At 37.7% G+C, this 17,771-nt stretch overlaps 1 protein-coding gene across 1 annotated transcript in view; it reads right to left on the reverse strand.

The window, feature by feature from the left end:
* Positions 1–3,910: 3,910 nt before the first annotated feature.
* The window catches only part of MIPEP (mitochondrial intermediate peptidase), a 66,485-nt gene continuing 52,624 nt past the window's right edge, over positions 3,911–17,771 (reverse strand). The window contains exons 17-19 of the mRNA XM_009102833.4: positions 12,485–12,606; positions 11,602–11,675; positions 3,911–4,152 (exon numbers count right to left, since the gene is read on the reverse strand). Of these exons, the coding sequence (XP_009101081.1) occupies positions 4,058–4,152; positions 11,602–11,675; positions 12,485–12,606 (291 nt within the window). The 3' untranslated portion in view covers positions 3,911–4,057. The remainder of the gene's footprint in view (positions 4,153–11,601; positions 11,676–12,484; positions 12,607–17,771) is intronic.

A 17,771-nucleotide genomic window follows, 5' to 3' on the forward strand; every position in this document is an offset into this window, starting at 1 on the left:
TTTGCCCAGAAGCAATCTGAAATAGCAGACACCCAGTGCCTCCCACTTCACAGCAAGCAGAGGAGGTGCTCTGGCTGGCACTGCTTTTCCAGCTCTCCACAGAGGACAAGGGGAAGCTGCCAGCAGGACAGTTATCCAGCAAGCACAGACTTGCTACCCTTGTGGAAAAACCTCCTTCTAAAGACACTCTCCTCACTCACAGCTTGTTGGACCACAAAAGGTGGCTCTTCCCTGGTGTAACTGAGGCTATAGGGCTTCTCTGAATTAATCTGAATTTGGGCAGGTTTTTTTGATGTACATTTCTGGTGCTGCTTAGTCAACCCCAGCTCTTCTCATATGTTGTCCCTGCTGTCAACATATAGACTAAAAATCAGGTACAACTTTGTCTAATTTCAGCTACCAGCTCTTGTTAAACACTTGTTTTCAGATCAATGTTCAATCTTTTGAATTTATGCTTCTGTATCATCATTACATTAATCTTCTGATAGACTAAGATGCATATTTTCTAAGCCATCAATATTGCTGTTACAATAATCTCTTCTCTACATTTCCATCTCAGTGTCATCTATAATAGTAAAGTCTCTTACTTTGATATAAAATTCACTTTTTATTTTTGCACAATGATTTAGATTCTGACTCGCTGTACAAGCAGCTATTTAACATCTGCAGAAAAGCTTTTATCAGCATATGATATGAATTCTTCCATCTGGCATTCCACTGAACACAAAGCAGAAACATTTTTGAACACCTCTGCCTTTTCTGTTACTGGCAGTGCTGTAATTTCCATTTCAGACTCAGTGCTGTGCAAAGAAAGCCCTCTTTTTCTCTGCCCAAGCTTTTAACTCAGAGGGTTTTTGCTTCTGTATCAACCCATTACCATGCCTGGCTTCCAATCTATATTAAATTCTTCCCTGTCTGATTTCCCTTCTCTTCCCTGCCTTCTTAACTACTGCCTTTTCCTCCTGTTATCTTCCCTGAGGTTTAGAGAACTTCATCCAGCACCAGCTGTATTTATGTCACCTGAAAGTAATTATTACACAATATTTCAGTCACTCTTAAGTGAATCAGAAAAATAATCACATCAAACTTTAAAAAAAATGAAAGCAGTAAAGTTCACACCTCAGACTTTCAAATGTAATCCACCTGTGCTTTTCTGATGTTATAATTATGTGTTATTATTTCAGGATTGCATAAGGGTATAATTTCTTCTGAAGATGTTCACTACTTATTTTCCATAGCAGCCAAACTCCAAAACATTGTAAAATTTCAGATTAAAAGCATGATGCTGAGTTACAATATTATAAACCAAACTTTTGGATAGCTGGTTCAGCAGCCCCAGTGGGAAAGCATGGAATGCTGGAAAAGGATTACAGTGGTTTTTACATTTATGAAGAGTTACACTGCTGGTCACAAGAGAGGTCTCATGTTACTGAGAGTACACATTATTTGCTGGAAAATAAAAGTCTCTTGAAAAGCAAAAAAAAAAAAAAAGAAAAGAAAAGAAAAAGCATCAGACATTTGAACAGCTGGAAGCATTTTCAGAAACTATCAAAAAAAGAGAAAAAAATGTAGAATAATATTTCCCCTTCTGTAGTAAGACTCATTGTGGTGGTATATAATATGTTCCCTAGAGGCTTAATCATGTCTACTGTTCAATCCTCAAAGGTTATTTTATTAAAAAAAAAAAATCAGTGGAGACAACAGAGTTTCTTCATAAAAGAACCTGAAGCTGTCCTTCTGAGATGTATTTATTTTTCTACCAGCTCTCATCTTTGTCAGATATCTCACAAGTAATAAATCTGAGCAATAAGCTGCAATCCAGCATGCTCTGGCAAAAGGCAAGATTTCCTTCCTTTCTTCGTTGACATCTGATTTCATATTAGGAAGATATTGTTTGATGCCACTTTGATAAAACCTTGAAAAGACTGTTGTTTGCAGAAGGATCAAATGAGATGGTGAATTAATGAAGTAACAGCAGCCATGAACATAAAGCAATGTGACTACTACATATAGTTTGAAGGGGTATCTGTACACTAAATCCAATACCACTTGAATTTCTTTCAAATTAAAATGTAGGAGCAATCTCTTAATTGTAAATGCTCTGCTTATTCCGCCAATTATGATGCTTTATTTTCTTTACCGCAGCGCTTCCAGAGCCATGTCAGCACGAGGATTTCCGTTTGCTCAGTTCTTTTTGTCACAATGAATCTTTCAACGTGTGCCAGCTCCAGATAAACATAATCGCTAGTTTGTTCCAGTACAAAACCCAGGCAACAAACAATGAGAGGCTCCCTTAGCAACACCCTTGAATTCCCTTTGAAATACACTTCCATTAAATACCCCACTATGGGCTGTTAAATTTACATTCATCAGCTATTGTATACTTTACAGGCCTTCCCCCATCCTCACAATGTGGCTCTACTCACACCTAAACTGACACTTACTTTGTGGGGTTTTAAATTACTTTACTTACAGCAAAATGCCCACCTAGTTTGCTAAGCAAAACCATTCATTCTTTCCTCTCAAGGATCAACTCCAAACACTCAGTGGAGTCAGTCAGTAGTACAAGAAATAAGCCTAGTTGGGTACAAATCTGAAAATGCACCCACTATGGTTTAACCAATGTCTAAAAATGCCTAAATTCAGCTCTACCAGAATGACAGCGCTACTCACACAAGGCAACTTACACCTTGCAAAAACAGGCAGTGAAAAAAAATGGGTAAAATACCAAACAATACCCTTTTGCACAGATTCTGCTAAAAAGAGGGCAAATCATCCAATCAGCTCTCACTCTTATTTATCGCTTCCCAAACACCCACTTTTTCTGGCTGGGTTCTTTTACCTTTGCTTGCTTCTCTCTCAGTTATTTGCTCTCATCTCTCAACTTTGATTTTCTTCCTCTCTTGCTTCTTTCACTGCATTTTCGCTGAGCAGGACACTTAAAATGCATTTTATAACAGCCTACAGAGGACCTCTAAACAAGGCCATTCCTACAGCAAAAATCACCAGGGTTTTTTTGTGGGTGTTTGTGGTGTTTTGGGGTTTGTGGTTTTTTTTTTTGGTTTTTTTTTGTTGGTTTTTTGTTTTGTTTTGGTTTGGGTTTTTTTGTTTGTTTGTTTGTTTTTTATTTTCTGGGGTTTTTTTTCCCCAAAACACCCTCAAATACCATTTCATAATTTACTTAGAGGGAAAAAGAAAAACCCACTGATAACATTCCCTTTGTTCATCATCCACTATATAACATGCAACTGTACCAAACTGCTCCAGCCTACCCTGGAAAAACATTTCTGTTCCGAATTATTTTGTTTCCCCTCCAAAACCCATCCTCTTGTACTTTAAACAATTCCCCAAGCTCGTCCACTCATCATTAAAAGGAAACTCCATGTGAACAAACATGCAGGGACCAGATCATCTGTAGGGTACCTATTTTACTCCTTTGTCTCTCTTATGTGTTGCAACATACCTCTTTCCTCCTCATCTAAAGTTTTCCACTACAGACCAGTAGGACCACAGATTTACTTCTCCCATCTTTCTCTTCCTTATCTCAAATACAGCTCGTAGTCTCTTTCTTTCCAATTTTCCCTTTGTTTCAAACACAGTTTGCTCTTCCCAATGCAGGACTCCTACAAAAAATATGGCTAAACAAAGGTAAAGAAAATCCATGAGCACATGAGAAAGACCTGTGTGAGCAGTTCTGGGCCATAACATCAAGAGGTAAACCCTAATTGTGAATCAATGTGTGCACCAAAACACCTTTCAAACCCCTCCAGTCACCCTGAACATGAGTTCAATTCCCATTTATTTTCTTCCAACAAGATCAAATTTTCTAACAGACCATACTAGAGGATTTATTCCATGCTTAAACTTCTATGCAATGGAAAACAGTCATTTCATAAATGAAACCAAGTGATCCAATGAAAGTATTTATTAGCGTTCCACCAACATGAACAGTCAAACTCTAAAAGTGTTCACCAAAAAGCAAAACCAGTCACAAAAATATTTTATCCACAATTTTGAAGACATACGCAATCTTCCGTAAAAGAATTCAGTTCTGTTGTTATGAGTCCATGATAAAAGTTTCAAAGTCATGGTCTAAGTCTGAAACAAGGGCATCCACAAAATCTTCAACTGAAGGGGATTTCTGCAGCATACCTACAAAAAAACAAGACACTCTTCATCAGGATGCTGTGACCTTGACAGCTTCATCAGTGATAGCACTTACTGCTAACTAACTTTGAATGTTGCTATACAGCAGAAACAGCTACCAGATTTCTTTGCCAAGAAAAAAGTGCAATTATAGTGTAGAGGGATTATTTAATTTCATCAAGATACCTGTTACACATTTTCACAGAATTGACAGGTTTCAAGGCTGTTAACTGATTTTTGTCATTAAGACCTTGTTTAAGCAGGGAATTATATTTGTTTTAAAGCAATGTAACTGCAGACTGTCATTCCTAAATGACTGAAACAAAATAGTGATTGAGCAGGTATATAAATCCTTATTTGCTAAGTCTCAGTTCTGACCAAGCCAGGAAAAAAATGCATTTTCTCAAAGCATTACACACACCTTAGAACCATTTAATTTAGCACTTAAAATACAGCTATATCTGAAATTGTTGACAAGTCACAAAACATAAACAAAAGCATTTTCAATATATTGCAGTTTTAGTTTTGCTTTTTTACAGTACTAGGACTTACCTTTTTTTAAGACTTTAAATTACTGTATCTGTTAGCTGTAGCACTTGGCTACACAATAACAGACAAGAAAATTAGCATCATGAATTAGAATCATGCCCAAGTACTTCGTCAAGTAATTCTATAAACAGAGAAACTAAAAATTTCACCCCTTCCTCTCCAGAAACCAAATTTTTAGATGGCATGAGAATATATCCTTTAAATTATTTTCAGATGTTTCTTTGTACTTAACATCACCTACAGTTGGTCTTTTCACTGTTATTAAGATTTTCAAGATTACACATGAAAATTTACTGCATAACTTGGACCAGAAAAAAACCAAAAAAACCCCAAAAAACAACAGTTCAACTGCCAAATAATGTAAAATTTAATCTTTGTGTTTCTTTGAAGTGATCTTTCTGGCATCTGCCAATGTAAACATAACCTTGTTCTACCCTTTCCGATCGGTTTACCTACAGAACATAAATTTCTGTTCTTTCACATCCTCAACAATATTTGCTTTTGGTGGAAATTATAATTGCATGCTGCTAAAAGACTATAATCTTTTACTATAACACAATGATTCAAAACCCATCAGGAAACAGACCAGCTCAAAGTAAATTGGTGAGAGCAATTTAAAAGAATTTTCTTGCTAAGACCTTACAGAATTCCATTTCAATCTGATTTAAAAACATGTTACAAGTGTCAACACAAACTGCCATGGCCCAGTAGATTAATAGCAAGCACTACAAGGAAAACAAATCTCACACTATATATAGATTGACTGAAATGCTGTGAAATGAAGTTTGCATCAAGCTATTTTCAAAATGAAAGAGAACAGAATTAATATTTCCAACTACTTGGTAAACTTGTCATCTACTCTAATGTTAGAAAAATCACAGTGGAATTACTTGTAGTTCACAATGAAAAATGGCTTGCTGTGTGCTGGGCTGAGAAACAGATGTGTGCAGATAGCCAGCTACTGATCTGAGCTCCCCAGAGAGCCGTGGCCTCTTGCAGACTCCCTCTCTCGGGTTCCTGGCCGGGGAACACGCATATTTGCCCCCTAGCAGCCTTGGAAAAATTCCAGTTAGACTCATATTTTCCTGCAGTTTTCACAGAAGAGGAGAGAGTGCCTTAAGAAGGTGACAGGGATGGCAGCCCACTGGAACATGTACAGTCATTCCTTTTTCACCAGATATCAGTATGGAGAGATGACTAAAATACTGCACAGATGTTACATAAAAATGGCTGTAATAGATATAACCACTACTGCTCGAGCCCCATTATACAAAACTCCCCTTCCATTACTGACTTTATAAAAAGCAGCCAGTCAGGATGATGCTCAGCCAATTCTTTGACACACTAACAATTATTCTGACAATTATCAATATCTTGGAAAAAACCAAGAGCCAATAGTATAATGATAGGCAGAAGAGAAGAAACTGAAGCTGGGATTATCTTCAAGGAGATTTAATTTCCCCTCTCACATAAAAATGGCAAATCATAACAAAAACATTCCAACCCTCGACATTATAAAATGAATAAGAGAAATATAATTAATTACAGTATACTTGGATGCATTTTAGGGCAGCTGAATACAGTCTTACCAAATGTCACTTGAAACTTGTTACATATTGTATTTATTTATGAAAACCAAGTTTGCTTTAAATATGTAGGAGATTCCAAAATCATTCTGGCAATGGTGATGTCAACTGACCTCTGATCAAGTAGCTCCAGCTTTTGATAACAAAAACAGATTCCAGATTTCTTGCATTAGTGGTTTGTTGCACTCCTATTTTCCCAGCACTGACATCAAAAGCAGACACCAACAGACTTCACTTTTGCAAAGAAGGGACGGAGAGTAACTGAGGTCATTGCTAAAGAACTCCTACTGTAGTGAAATGATCATGCCCTCATTAAATAAATAACTACAGATTTTAGAGTAAGACAGTTCCAAAAGAAACAGGCAATGATGGTATTTCTGTGTTTTAACCTCTAACTCTACACTGATGTGCTAAAGAGTGGTCATGTCTCTCTTCAAACCCCATTAAAATATATCAAAGCAAGATCAGCTTTGATATATTGTAAGTACTCAGCACTTCAGTCTAAATGATTTAGTAAGATGTCCACAAGGTCTGATGGTTGCAGTTTTCAAATTTAGGAGTGTATTTTAATACGTTCAGCCCAACTCCTATTTCAGCTCAGTCTCTCCCAAGCCTAAGGCAACTGCATAGCTTATCTTCACTGCTTTGAAGTTTCTTTCACATTACAGCACTGTGGTTAACCACACCCTTTTGAGAGATGGTTAGCTATAACCTACAATCACTGAAAATTGAGAGAAGAATAAAGCCTGTGGCAAAATTTGGCCTCTGCCCCCCTGGAACACTAATGATTCTGGGTCCATGTAGTTTGAGCTAACATATGTTGCCGTTCATATCACCTTCTAGGATTTATGCGTATTTCTTACACTTGCAAAGGGACATACAATCATTATCTGAAGATTTTTGCAGCCTCCTCAAATTATAACTACTCCATGATGTACAGTCTGAGGCATGGAAAAGCAAATTTTCAAACAGCATTGGAGCAAATGGTTGTTTATTTATACAGTCAGTCGGTTTGGTTACCATGTAGGCTCAGAGCTGAGTATGACTGTCTGCAATGTCATACGGCATCAACAAAGCAAGAACACAACCTCACACACATTTCGCACAAGGATTTCTTCAGAAGCCCCAAGGACAACATGACTGCACCAAGGCACTGCAGGAGAAGTGCACTCCAGTATATGCTCCATGCTCTTAGTTCCCAAAACATCCAACCCAGTAGTTTTCACACTGTAATTCACTTTCTGCCTATGCACCTGGGTTTCTTTCCAGCTAGAGAGTGCCAAGGGAGAGAGGGAGGAATGGTGCACACCTGAATCTTGTTCAGACCTGCAACCAGCACACAACTGGACCTGGAAGGGATAGCAGGGTTATATAACTTCAAAGGAATTTGGAATCCCTAATGCCATGTAATCCTAGGAAGGAGAAAATCTGCAAGAGCCATGTAATCAACACAAAATCACAGAGGAATGAAGTTCTTCTCAAAATGTTTTTTTCTCTAAGGAAAAATTGAAAGAAAATAAGCCTCTCAGACAAAACATTGCCTACCCATTTTCAATTGCCCCCGATATCCATATTTGTGACTATTTCTGTATTTCATTGACTATCAAGGGGATAAGATAAAAAAAGTCTCTTCAGAAAATGTTTAAGAAGTTCTCAACCTCTATGATTTTGGTTTTTTTTAAAGGAAACAAATACTAAGAGAATCAAATGCAAACAACAACAACAACAATAAAAAGCATATTGTGTTTCCTAATTAAAGACTAGTTCAAACAGGAACCTTGTCAGCAACTCCACAGGTCAGGTCCTTTATCTTTCCTAATCAGAATATCTATGGAATAATGTTGGAGAAAGATGAAAAGCTAGGGTCATATCCAAAAACAAAAGAAAAACAATAGATAGCTTCTGAGAAGAAAATCATAACAAAGAAGCTGCATAAATCAAATGTGCTCGTGAAGTAACCTGCTATCAAACAGCCAATGAACATGGTTAATTTCCTAATGAGGTATGGAAACACTTCAAGGGTGAGGCTGCAGATGCACATCCAAACGTCAGACATGTGCAAGCCCATATAAAAAACCACCTGAAATAACAACCTAAAGAACTTTCTGAAATAGGGCACTAGTGAGCACAGATTCTGGACTGTTTCTCTGAAGAGGAATAAAATCAACAAGTTTTAAAGTGGAATCTGTGTTTAATCAAGTATGTTTTGTTATTTGCTATGAGAGCACAGTTTTGCAACTGATGGAAACCAACAGAAGATGGAAGTCAAGTAGTCTGGAATAACAATAATGAAAAAAAAGCAGCAAGAGAAAACAAAAGCTCATTGAACCTAAACAAATTGAATTGTTTGTTGTGGTGTGTGTTCAGTTCCCAATTGAGTTATCTTCCCTGTTTTGTATTGTTTTGTGATGCTTTCCCCCAGTTACACCCCTATACCCAGTTCGACGGTTCAGTCCTGGTTCCCCCTTTCCCTCCAATGGTGTCCTCCCTGTCTGGGCTCGCTGCCAAGCCCTTGTCTCCACCCCCGTTCCCCTGGCAACTGCCCCTTTCCCCTCCTCCAGAGCCCCCTTCATCTCCTGAAACCCCCCCATCCTTCCAGAAACTTCTCCCTTCCACAGGGGGTGATTGGGCAGGTGCCCTGAGTCCCTCCTTCGTTCGTGTACCACTTGTTGCCACCCCTGTCAGTCATGTTGAATTCCCCTCCTCAGTTTCTCCCGATTGGTTCTTGTACACCGCTTTATATACTGCTTCTCCCCCTTTTGTGATGTCTTTTCCCGCCTGGACGCAGTGGTGTCTTTTCCCGCTTGGACGCGGTGGAGAAATGATACATTAAAACCACTGAGCTACACCGGGTGTGTCAAGACCCTCTTTTCTCTCGGCTTCTCCGCCTTGCCGCTTCTTTTCGATACTGTTGCTGCTGTCCTGCCGAGGAAGGCGCAGCCCGGACGTCCCTGACGGATCCGGGTAGTGCCCCCTTAGCTGCTAGCTGCTGCTGTGCTCTGAGCTAGCCCCGGCCGCCTTCCCCCCCTGCTCGGACGGGAGGGGAGTGCTTTCGACACAGCAGCCGCGGCAATTGTTCCTACTTTTCTCCGTAAATTCTCATGTTTTGTAAGAAATACTGACCAATCGAGTACAAATATAACTGTTTTCATCAGGTGTGTTCTATGATTTAGCTTCCAATAATCCCAAATCAGCAATCAAGTTATTGTCTTGTCAGAACACCTGAGTCACCCCGATTTCATTCTTCAGGGAGTCGTTCAAGCACGTTTGTTAAGTTTTTTACTTAACTACTTTTACTGTCTACAAATGAACATCACGATAGGCACAGACCAAGAATCTGCTGATGAACACTTGCTATTTTTACAATCTTGAATACCAGCTAGGATTTCTGAATAAAGAGTATAAAAGTGAAACTCAGAATACAAAAGTGGCCAGGGAGATAAACTGAAGCGAGGAAGATGTATCTTAGATGGAAGAGGATCAGATCATGGTACACTTAAAAAAACTGGGCATAAACAAGCCCACAGGCCCTGGCAGGATGCACCCCTGAGCACTAAGGGAGCTGGCCGATGGCATTGCTAGGCAACTCTCAGTAATCTGTTAAAACAGGAGAGGTACTATAAGAGTGGAAAAAAGCAAAAGTCATGTCTACAGGAAGAGCAAGTAAAAAGAACTGAGGCTGGTCAGTCTCACCTCAGTCCCTAGGAAGGGACCAGCTAATCCTGGAAACTGTTTTCAGACTCCCAAACATCAAAAAAATCAGGATTCACCAAAGGCAAGTCGCGCTTAAATAACTTGATATGATGAAATAACTGGCCAGCAGAAAAAGAGGAGAGCAGTGCACATCACCTCCTTTGGATCTCAGTGAGCGCTTTGACACTATCTTCCATAGGATCCTATCACATGCAAGGGGGAAAGCCAGTTTTACTTCCATAGATTTTCTGTAAGACCATCCACAGATGAATTTTGAAACTTCTTTCAAATAGTACTTGATTCACAGAAACACACTGCCAGCAACTTCAACATAGTTTCCAGGACATTCCAGGAAAATTCCATGTTCAGTAAAATAAAGAATATACCCCAGAAAGAGATCATAAGTATATCTGGTGTTTAAAAACATTTTTTCTTTCTCCACCATATGACTTACAATGTAAAAATTGGATATGCTTGTAAAAATGCACATTCCTGTCTTGCAAATTCTTAATCCACAGTTCTGGGCTACAGTTTTTAAAGGTTACACACACAAACTCTTCAAGAACAGTAAAGAGAATTTGGTAAGTCATATTGAATTAAAAGTAACCCTGTAGATCAGAAACATAAATAGACAACCTAAAGAATATATAGTTGCTTAATATATGACGAGTCTAAGGAGAGCAGAGGTCATGGCCTCAAATATAAACAGATGGGTCAAAGAACTGAAATGTTCTAGTCATGAAACCGTGCCAATCTCATGATGAAATACAGACACGTTACCACTGTCTTCCTTATCTGTAGAAAAAAGTCCCAGAAGTTCCAGTCTGCTAAAACGGAGTTTACAGAGGCCAGTGAACTCATACTCATTCTTAGTACTAAGAATTTCAGAGAAAGTTGAAAGATGTACCGGGACTTAGCAAGTGCTCACCTTACGAACAGCAAAAGTAATGTTTGGTTTGAATTCTGCAACATTACACAGGAAGGTCTTTACCCTGATTTCAGAGATTTGAGATAAAGTCAGCAGTTTCTCAAACTTGTTTCATTCTCCTGGCATTATTTTTTAAGGTATGAACACACATAGTATTTTTGCTATGGGTATGAATGATTTTTAAAAGTTATTTTCCAGGTTCAAGAGGCAAATATTGTAGTGAGATGAATAATGAATTGTGTTTCTTTATTACAGTTGTCAGAGCTGCATTTCATGAAAATGAACACTCAAACTACTGATACAACCAAAGATATTTTGATGACACTGAAATGATGAGGCCAAACCAAGTTCAACTTCTCCTACACAAAATAACCAGAGATTTTATGAATTCCATGTATGGATAAGTTACTACTTTATTGTATCCAAGAAATAATGCAATCTATCTTCCTTCAAGTTTTTTCTGAATTCTTTAGACAGCCTTGTAACACAAACCTTTCCAACACTTCAGCCCAGCTATCTGCGTGTACTCTGCATACCACGAGGAGTTCTACTGACCATGATACAAAGGTGATGACCAGTCCACTTAAATTTTTCTTTCATAAATCCAGTTTTAAGTAAAAAGACCAACTTGGGAAATGCAGTTAAGTTGAAGTTCCTTCCTTTTTCAGGGGAATAAAGGAGTTATAACTGATTTCCTACCTTGCACCATCAGCATGGGCTCCTTTCCACCGCCATGTGCCAGCATCTCTCTACGATAGCGCTCCCCCATTGCCCTGGAGAAACACAGGAGTTAGAGCCATCTGCAAACACTACTGGTCCAGCCTTCACTCAGGTTTGCTTCTAGGATCTCTACAGAACTCACAGACAGAGACCAAATGAAATTTTCCACCCTGAAACAATGGCTGGTGCCACACTAGCTCCTCAAATTCAAATTACATTTAAAATCCCACTATGAGGAACTGAACTAGACAAATTTTATTCACAGGAGTGTGTGTTGGTGCCTATAAAAGTTAATTTGCGAACAACATTTCAGGCTTCATTGTGCCAAAGGGAAAAGTTGCTCTGTTACAATGTCAGCAAAGGTATAAGAATGCTTACAATTTGTGACCTCACAATTTGCTTTTTTAATTTCACAAAGCAAAATGAGTAGGATAGCTCTACTGAGCTTTGATGTTGGTGACATGAAGCTTGTTAAATACCCACAGTTGCTTTGATTTCAACAGAAAATTACAAGCTATTAGGCATCTATGAATTTCAAGCTCTCTAATTACATCTAAATAGGGATTTCAGTGTCTCCCAACTGACACACCTGTATTTTAAAACACTGACACAATTTTTTTTGCACCAATGAACATGTCCCAGAATATATATATACACGCAGACACGTATATTTGTGTGTGTGTATATATATATATATATATATATATATATATCTGTGGTTATTTCCTGCTTTGTAGTCCTCTTAAAATCAAGAGAAACACTAAAAACTAATTTGCATCAAAAAAGCCCACCAACCTAATTTGTTTCATGTTTTCCAAAAGCAACTAGCATCTCATTCTATTTAACATTTCTGTGGTTTTACCTATCAAATGGGTTCTGAGCAAAGCACTGTTTCCACACCATAGAGGCGACAGCCCTGGACATGAGGTAGGAGTAGTATTTGGCACCGTAGCCCACCAGGTGACTGAATCGCAGCTGCCAGGCCTGTAAAATGAAGAAGAACCCAAACCCCATGTTATCTTTGAAATTCTTTATGTTGTTCAACTATGCTGGAAGAAATCTGATCCTATTAATGACAAACAAAAAAGAAAAAAAAAATAGCCAGCAGAAATAAATCCCAGAAGAATCCTTTATCAGAAGAAGCGTTTTCAATCTAAATGGTGTATGTCCAATACACTGATCATCAGGATTGAAACTATATTTAAACAGGATCAGAAGGGGAGAAAATAAAGCAGTAAAATAAATTACTCATATTTGATAATAGCTGCAGAGTTCTACTGGTCTTGAACAAAACCCACAATTATTTTGTTACAAGTAACACAGTATTTTATAATTTTCCATGTGGGTATGTGCGGCATCACACTCAGAAAAGTTCAATTTATAACTTTTGTCAGAAACAAAATGGTAATAGTGATTTGTGTTTAATGCTATAAAAAAACCCAGCTTTCCATGAGGCAGCCATCTTAGAGGAACACAAATTCCATCCACATGCAGTACCATAATTCACAGACTTGTCTGCACATTTTCAAATGCTTGTGTATATATATATATATATATATATAGCAGGTCATAATCTGCAATTATCTTGCTATTCATTTATGGATTGTTACTTCACAGTGACTCATTCAAGTGATGATAGACATTTTTTAATGCTTTTTAGTGTTGACTATTTCCTTATGTTTTCTTAGCAAAGAAAATCAGAACTATCAGCCTTATCTTCACAGAAATCAAAATAATTTTTTCTTTTTATTTCCTCGACTGCAACAGAATAATTTAAATTGTGACAGACCTCCAAAAGTCATCTTGTCCAACCCTTACTCAAAGCAAAGCTAGGCTTGAAGAGATTTCTCAGGTCCCTGTCTAAAGTCTCCAGGGATGAAGATTTCATCACCTCTCCAGTGTGAGTTGTAAAGCAAGTAGGTCCAAACTGAAATGCTGTTTCCCAACAGATTGAAATGAGAATGGATGACTGTAGAAAGGAAGGAGTATGAAACTTCCTTTGCCCTTTGGCTCCGAGGAAACTCCAAAGAGAAAACAAGTGCCCTATCTTATTGGCCTTCATATCCAAAGTCAAAACTCTTAAAATTCTTGTGATATGTCTGTTGTCATGATTTTTTCAGGTACTATATAAAAACAGTTTCACAGAGGAACTAAAACAATAATGTAGCATAACAGATGTTTTAAATTTAAATCCATGGGCTGTCAGATGCTTGTTCCTATCCTACAGTCAATGGCTGAAATTCTGATGAAGCCAAACAAAAAAGTGAAAGGGCATATGTAATTTTCCAAAACTTTTTGTCTTTGTAATCCTTTTGCACACTGTAATTAACAAATTCCTTCTTTTTTACAGCTGAAATAGACTATGCTTCTTTATTCAAGAAAGTCCTATTATCTTACTCTCTCCATTACCCAAAAAGATGTACATGTATTCTAAAAAAAATGACCAACTGAAAGGGTGGAAAAAGTAAGTATTTGGCTTTTACATAGTCTTTTTTCCTCAAAAGAAAAGGAAACAAACAGTGCTTCATAATCTAAATTACTTCTAACAGCTGATGAGAACCAAGGGTACTTTTCCTGAGCAACAGCTACAAATAAAGTTCTCAAAGTTAGCCATAGTTCAGCCATTCAAAAGCTACTTTTTACAAGATGGTTACCTCCACCCTAAGACAGGGGCCGAAAACAAAGGGAATTTGCCACGGGTGAGCAATTGAGCCAGTACTGGTGACCCACACAATTAAAGTAGGAGCAGCAAGGTTAAATGAGATGAAAAAAGATCTCCAGCCTTCAATTTTCCTATGGGTCTCGATGCATGGTACAAATTCTTTAAAATTACTAACTTTTTTCTTTTTACCTTAAAGCACTGTTCTGTATCTCATTGCAATGCAAGTGTGTTACAACATCCAGCTCAGACACAGAGTCTCCGCTTTGCTTTGAAAGGTATTTTGGTTGCCATGTTTATACTTTATAGCTATAGTTTTTCTAACTAGTCCCTTAATTACAACCATAATCATTAAACTAAAAGCACATTTTGAACACAGAGCAGAAAGACTACATTTTTAGAAGACTGAGCAGGAAAACATGTCAGTTTCTTTTATAATAAACTTTAAAAGTTATGATTAGAAGTTTATACTCTCAATCTCTCTCTGGAATGTGGATAACTTTACTGATGAATTGGTTTCACATAATCAGAAATGGTTTTCAAGCTGCAAACAAAAATAATTTCCAGGTGTTTGGCATCCTGAAGGATATTCCTACCTCTCCCATCAGAAAGGAATTACTTTGATAATCATATAAGCTGTAAGTAAGACAGTATGTCTTACTTGAAACCTCAGATTACACTGTTTCCTCAAATGCTCTTGGCATTTAATGGTCTGCACCTAAACCAGCTCATCTGCACTTCCAGGTCGATCAACAACTCAATTTATTGGGTTTGTTGAAACTCTGTATCACAATTAGGCAAGGAGAAAAGAACAACTTCTCAGCAATCTGTCCAAGATCAAAAGCTTGATATCGAAGTCAGCACCTAAAATGGCCTCAGTATGCTCTGCTCAATTTTGTTTGACCTTGTCCTTGCTAAGCTTTACTAACGAATGTCACGTTGTTTCCTTTCATAAGAAAAAAGGAAAGTACAGAAAGACCAAGGAATAGCACTGCTCATCTCCCTCTCTGCATCTGGGGAGGCCTGCAAATATGATGAGGTCGAAATTTCAAAAATTTATTTGGAACAGAACAGTATCTAAAACAAGAAACAGAAATGGAGGATGAGTCAAACTGAAGCTAAGATTGTTTTCCCACTGCAAACAGCAGTAAAGGAAAACCAGTAACAAACAGTGCTATTTCCTACTGAAATCTGAAGCCTGTATTTAATTTTTTTTTAATCAGTACAGATTTTCCCCACTCTAGAGCATGAATAACTCTAGCATGTCATCATTTCCTGTCACTACTTTTGTCCAAGTCCTCACACAAAGTTCCTGATCAGGACTCCCAATTTTCAGTATTACCCAGAAATCATTACATTATTCAAGTACATTTTCTGATTCTATTCTGTCCTAACAATTGCCTTTTCAAGACTGGACTTAGCTACCTATAAAAATATGTTTAAACATTAAAACACCCATCCTCTACCCTAATTCACAAGAAGCTACCTGCCCACATAAAAAAATCTCTTCCTCTCCTCCTACTTCATACAGAGGAGATTATGACTAGGCAATAACATCTTCAAAACCCACAAGAATATATAGGCTACTGCTCCATTCAAAAGTTCTATGATGAATAAAAGACACCCCCCCTTATTAGGGTGATTATAACAAATAATATTTAAAACTATTTCTCACAAAAAAGAGAGACATTTTAAAAGATTATCACAAATATTTAAGACTAAATGATTGACCTGGTAGCATAAAACTCCATTTCTCCATGTTAATAAATTCAGCTATAAGATGACTTGATTTCTTGTGTTATTTCCGACAAGGAGATATTTCTTCATTAAAAAAACAGACATATCAAATTCCCTTTTGGACAGAGTAAAGGCTAGACATGCAGAACTAGGGCAGTCTCCTTATTAAATGTTATATTTTTGGTAAGCAGCTAGAAAGTTAATGAAGACTCTGGGTAATTGCTTACTTCAAAAAGTTCCATGAACCCATTCCAGGAGTTTATAAAACAGTGCATTTTACAGCATAGCCCATGGGTTATGATAATATACCATCCACAGGTCATGTTCATGCCTGCTTTTTATTCAGCACATCAGACTGCAATAAAGGTGGGTGACTGATCCACTGCTGTTATTAAACAGACTTTTTTTCCACCAACATTATCAATCTTTTCTTATAACCATGTCTGAAGCATTTCCAAAACTCCATGTGCAATGGTTTTCCACCCCATCATGTGAAAACAAAAATACCTTACTGATACTTTGTATTCTCATACCTTATTAGGAATTTTTTTAAAGTCCTTGTAGAACACATTCTTAGGGTAAAATTCAGTTCATTTTACTCTAGATACCTTACACTGTGTCTTGCCCAAACTAGTCACATAGGCCTCCTTTATAGTAGGGGACAGAAATATTTATCCTGTTATCTTTTGAGAGGATAGGATTACTGCTTTAGGAGAAATCTGAGTAATTTACTACATTTTCCATCTTCTACTCAAAAGTTGAGCAGCTTCATTCATTTTAACCATGTGGTAGGATCAGTTAAACTAAACTATTTTGCAGGTTACATTACTTTAGGATTCAATTATTTGAATTTTAAATTTAGAACTGTTAATATTGTCACAAAAATTATCTGATACAAACATTTATATGTGATGGTAAAAAGACAAAATTTAAAGAATATCTGTAGGTATCTTAATATATACTAAGCTAGCTTTTGCTTGAGAGGGTAAACATGGTTCTGGAGGGTTCCACTTAGTTTATCAGCAATCATTACTACAAAATCCTACTACATCTTTTGAAAAGAAATCCTAAAGAAATTCTTGACTATTGCTTGGACTTATCAAAACATTCTTCCAACAGTTTCTGCTGTGACTTTAGGTACTTTAAAGTATATTTATGTTCATTTTGCTTTGCATCTCAAGACAAAAAACAGAAGTGAGAACCTGAAAAGACCCAATAATAAATTAAGGGAAGTACTTGTGTCATTTAAGACCTCTAATTACAAAAAGTGTGCTACAGTAATTACACCAATGAGCAAGTTGTTGAATTGTTTCCATGAAGAACAATATTTGATGGAGATGATATCTGGTGCCCTCCCTCTTCTTAATTCAGATCTTATTCTGGCAGGAAACCCAACAAAGGAGCAACCAACTTATCTCCTTCAGGGGCTACTGGGCGGAGAACCCCTTGTGCCGGGCACTCACATGACACTGTTGCTCCTAGTGCCCTTGAATTTAGCTATCAGCAGGGGTGGAAAACTCGGGGGGGGGCAAGGGGAAGCTGCAGGCTCTGGTTCCTTGGAGCCAGGAGAGAAGGGCAGTTAGCATGGGAATCGGCACAGGCTATTTCCCTAGGGTAAGGCTGAGGTTTATCACTGCGAGTGGAAATCGAGGACAATGCTGCTCTGCCATGCAGACAAGACCAGTGCTTTGAAATGGTTTGATGAGTATCAGGTGCAGAGTTTGCAAACTGTTTGTGCCAGTAGCCAGCTTTG

This window comes from Serinus canaria, chromosome 1 (genome assembly GCF_022539315.1).
Source record: "Serinus canaria isolate serCan28SL12 chromosome 1, serCan2020, whole genome shotgun sequence".
Classification (NCBI taxonomy): domain Eukaryota; kingdom Metazoa; phylum Chordata; class Aves; order Passeriformes; family Fringillidae; genus Serinus; species Serinus canaria.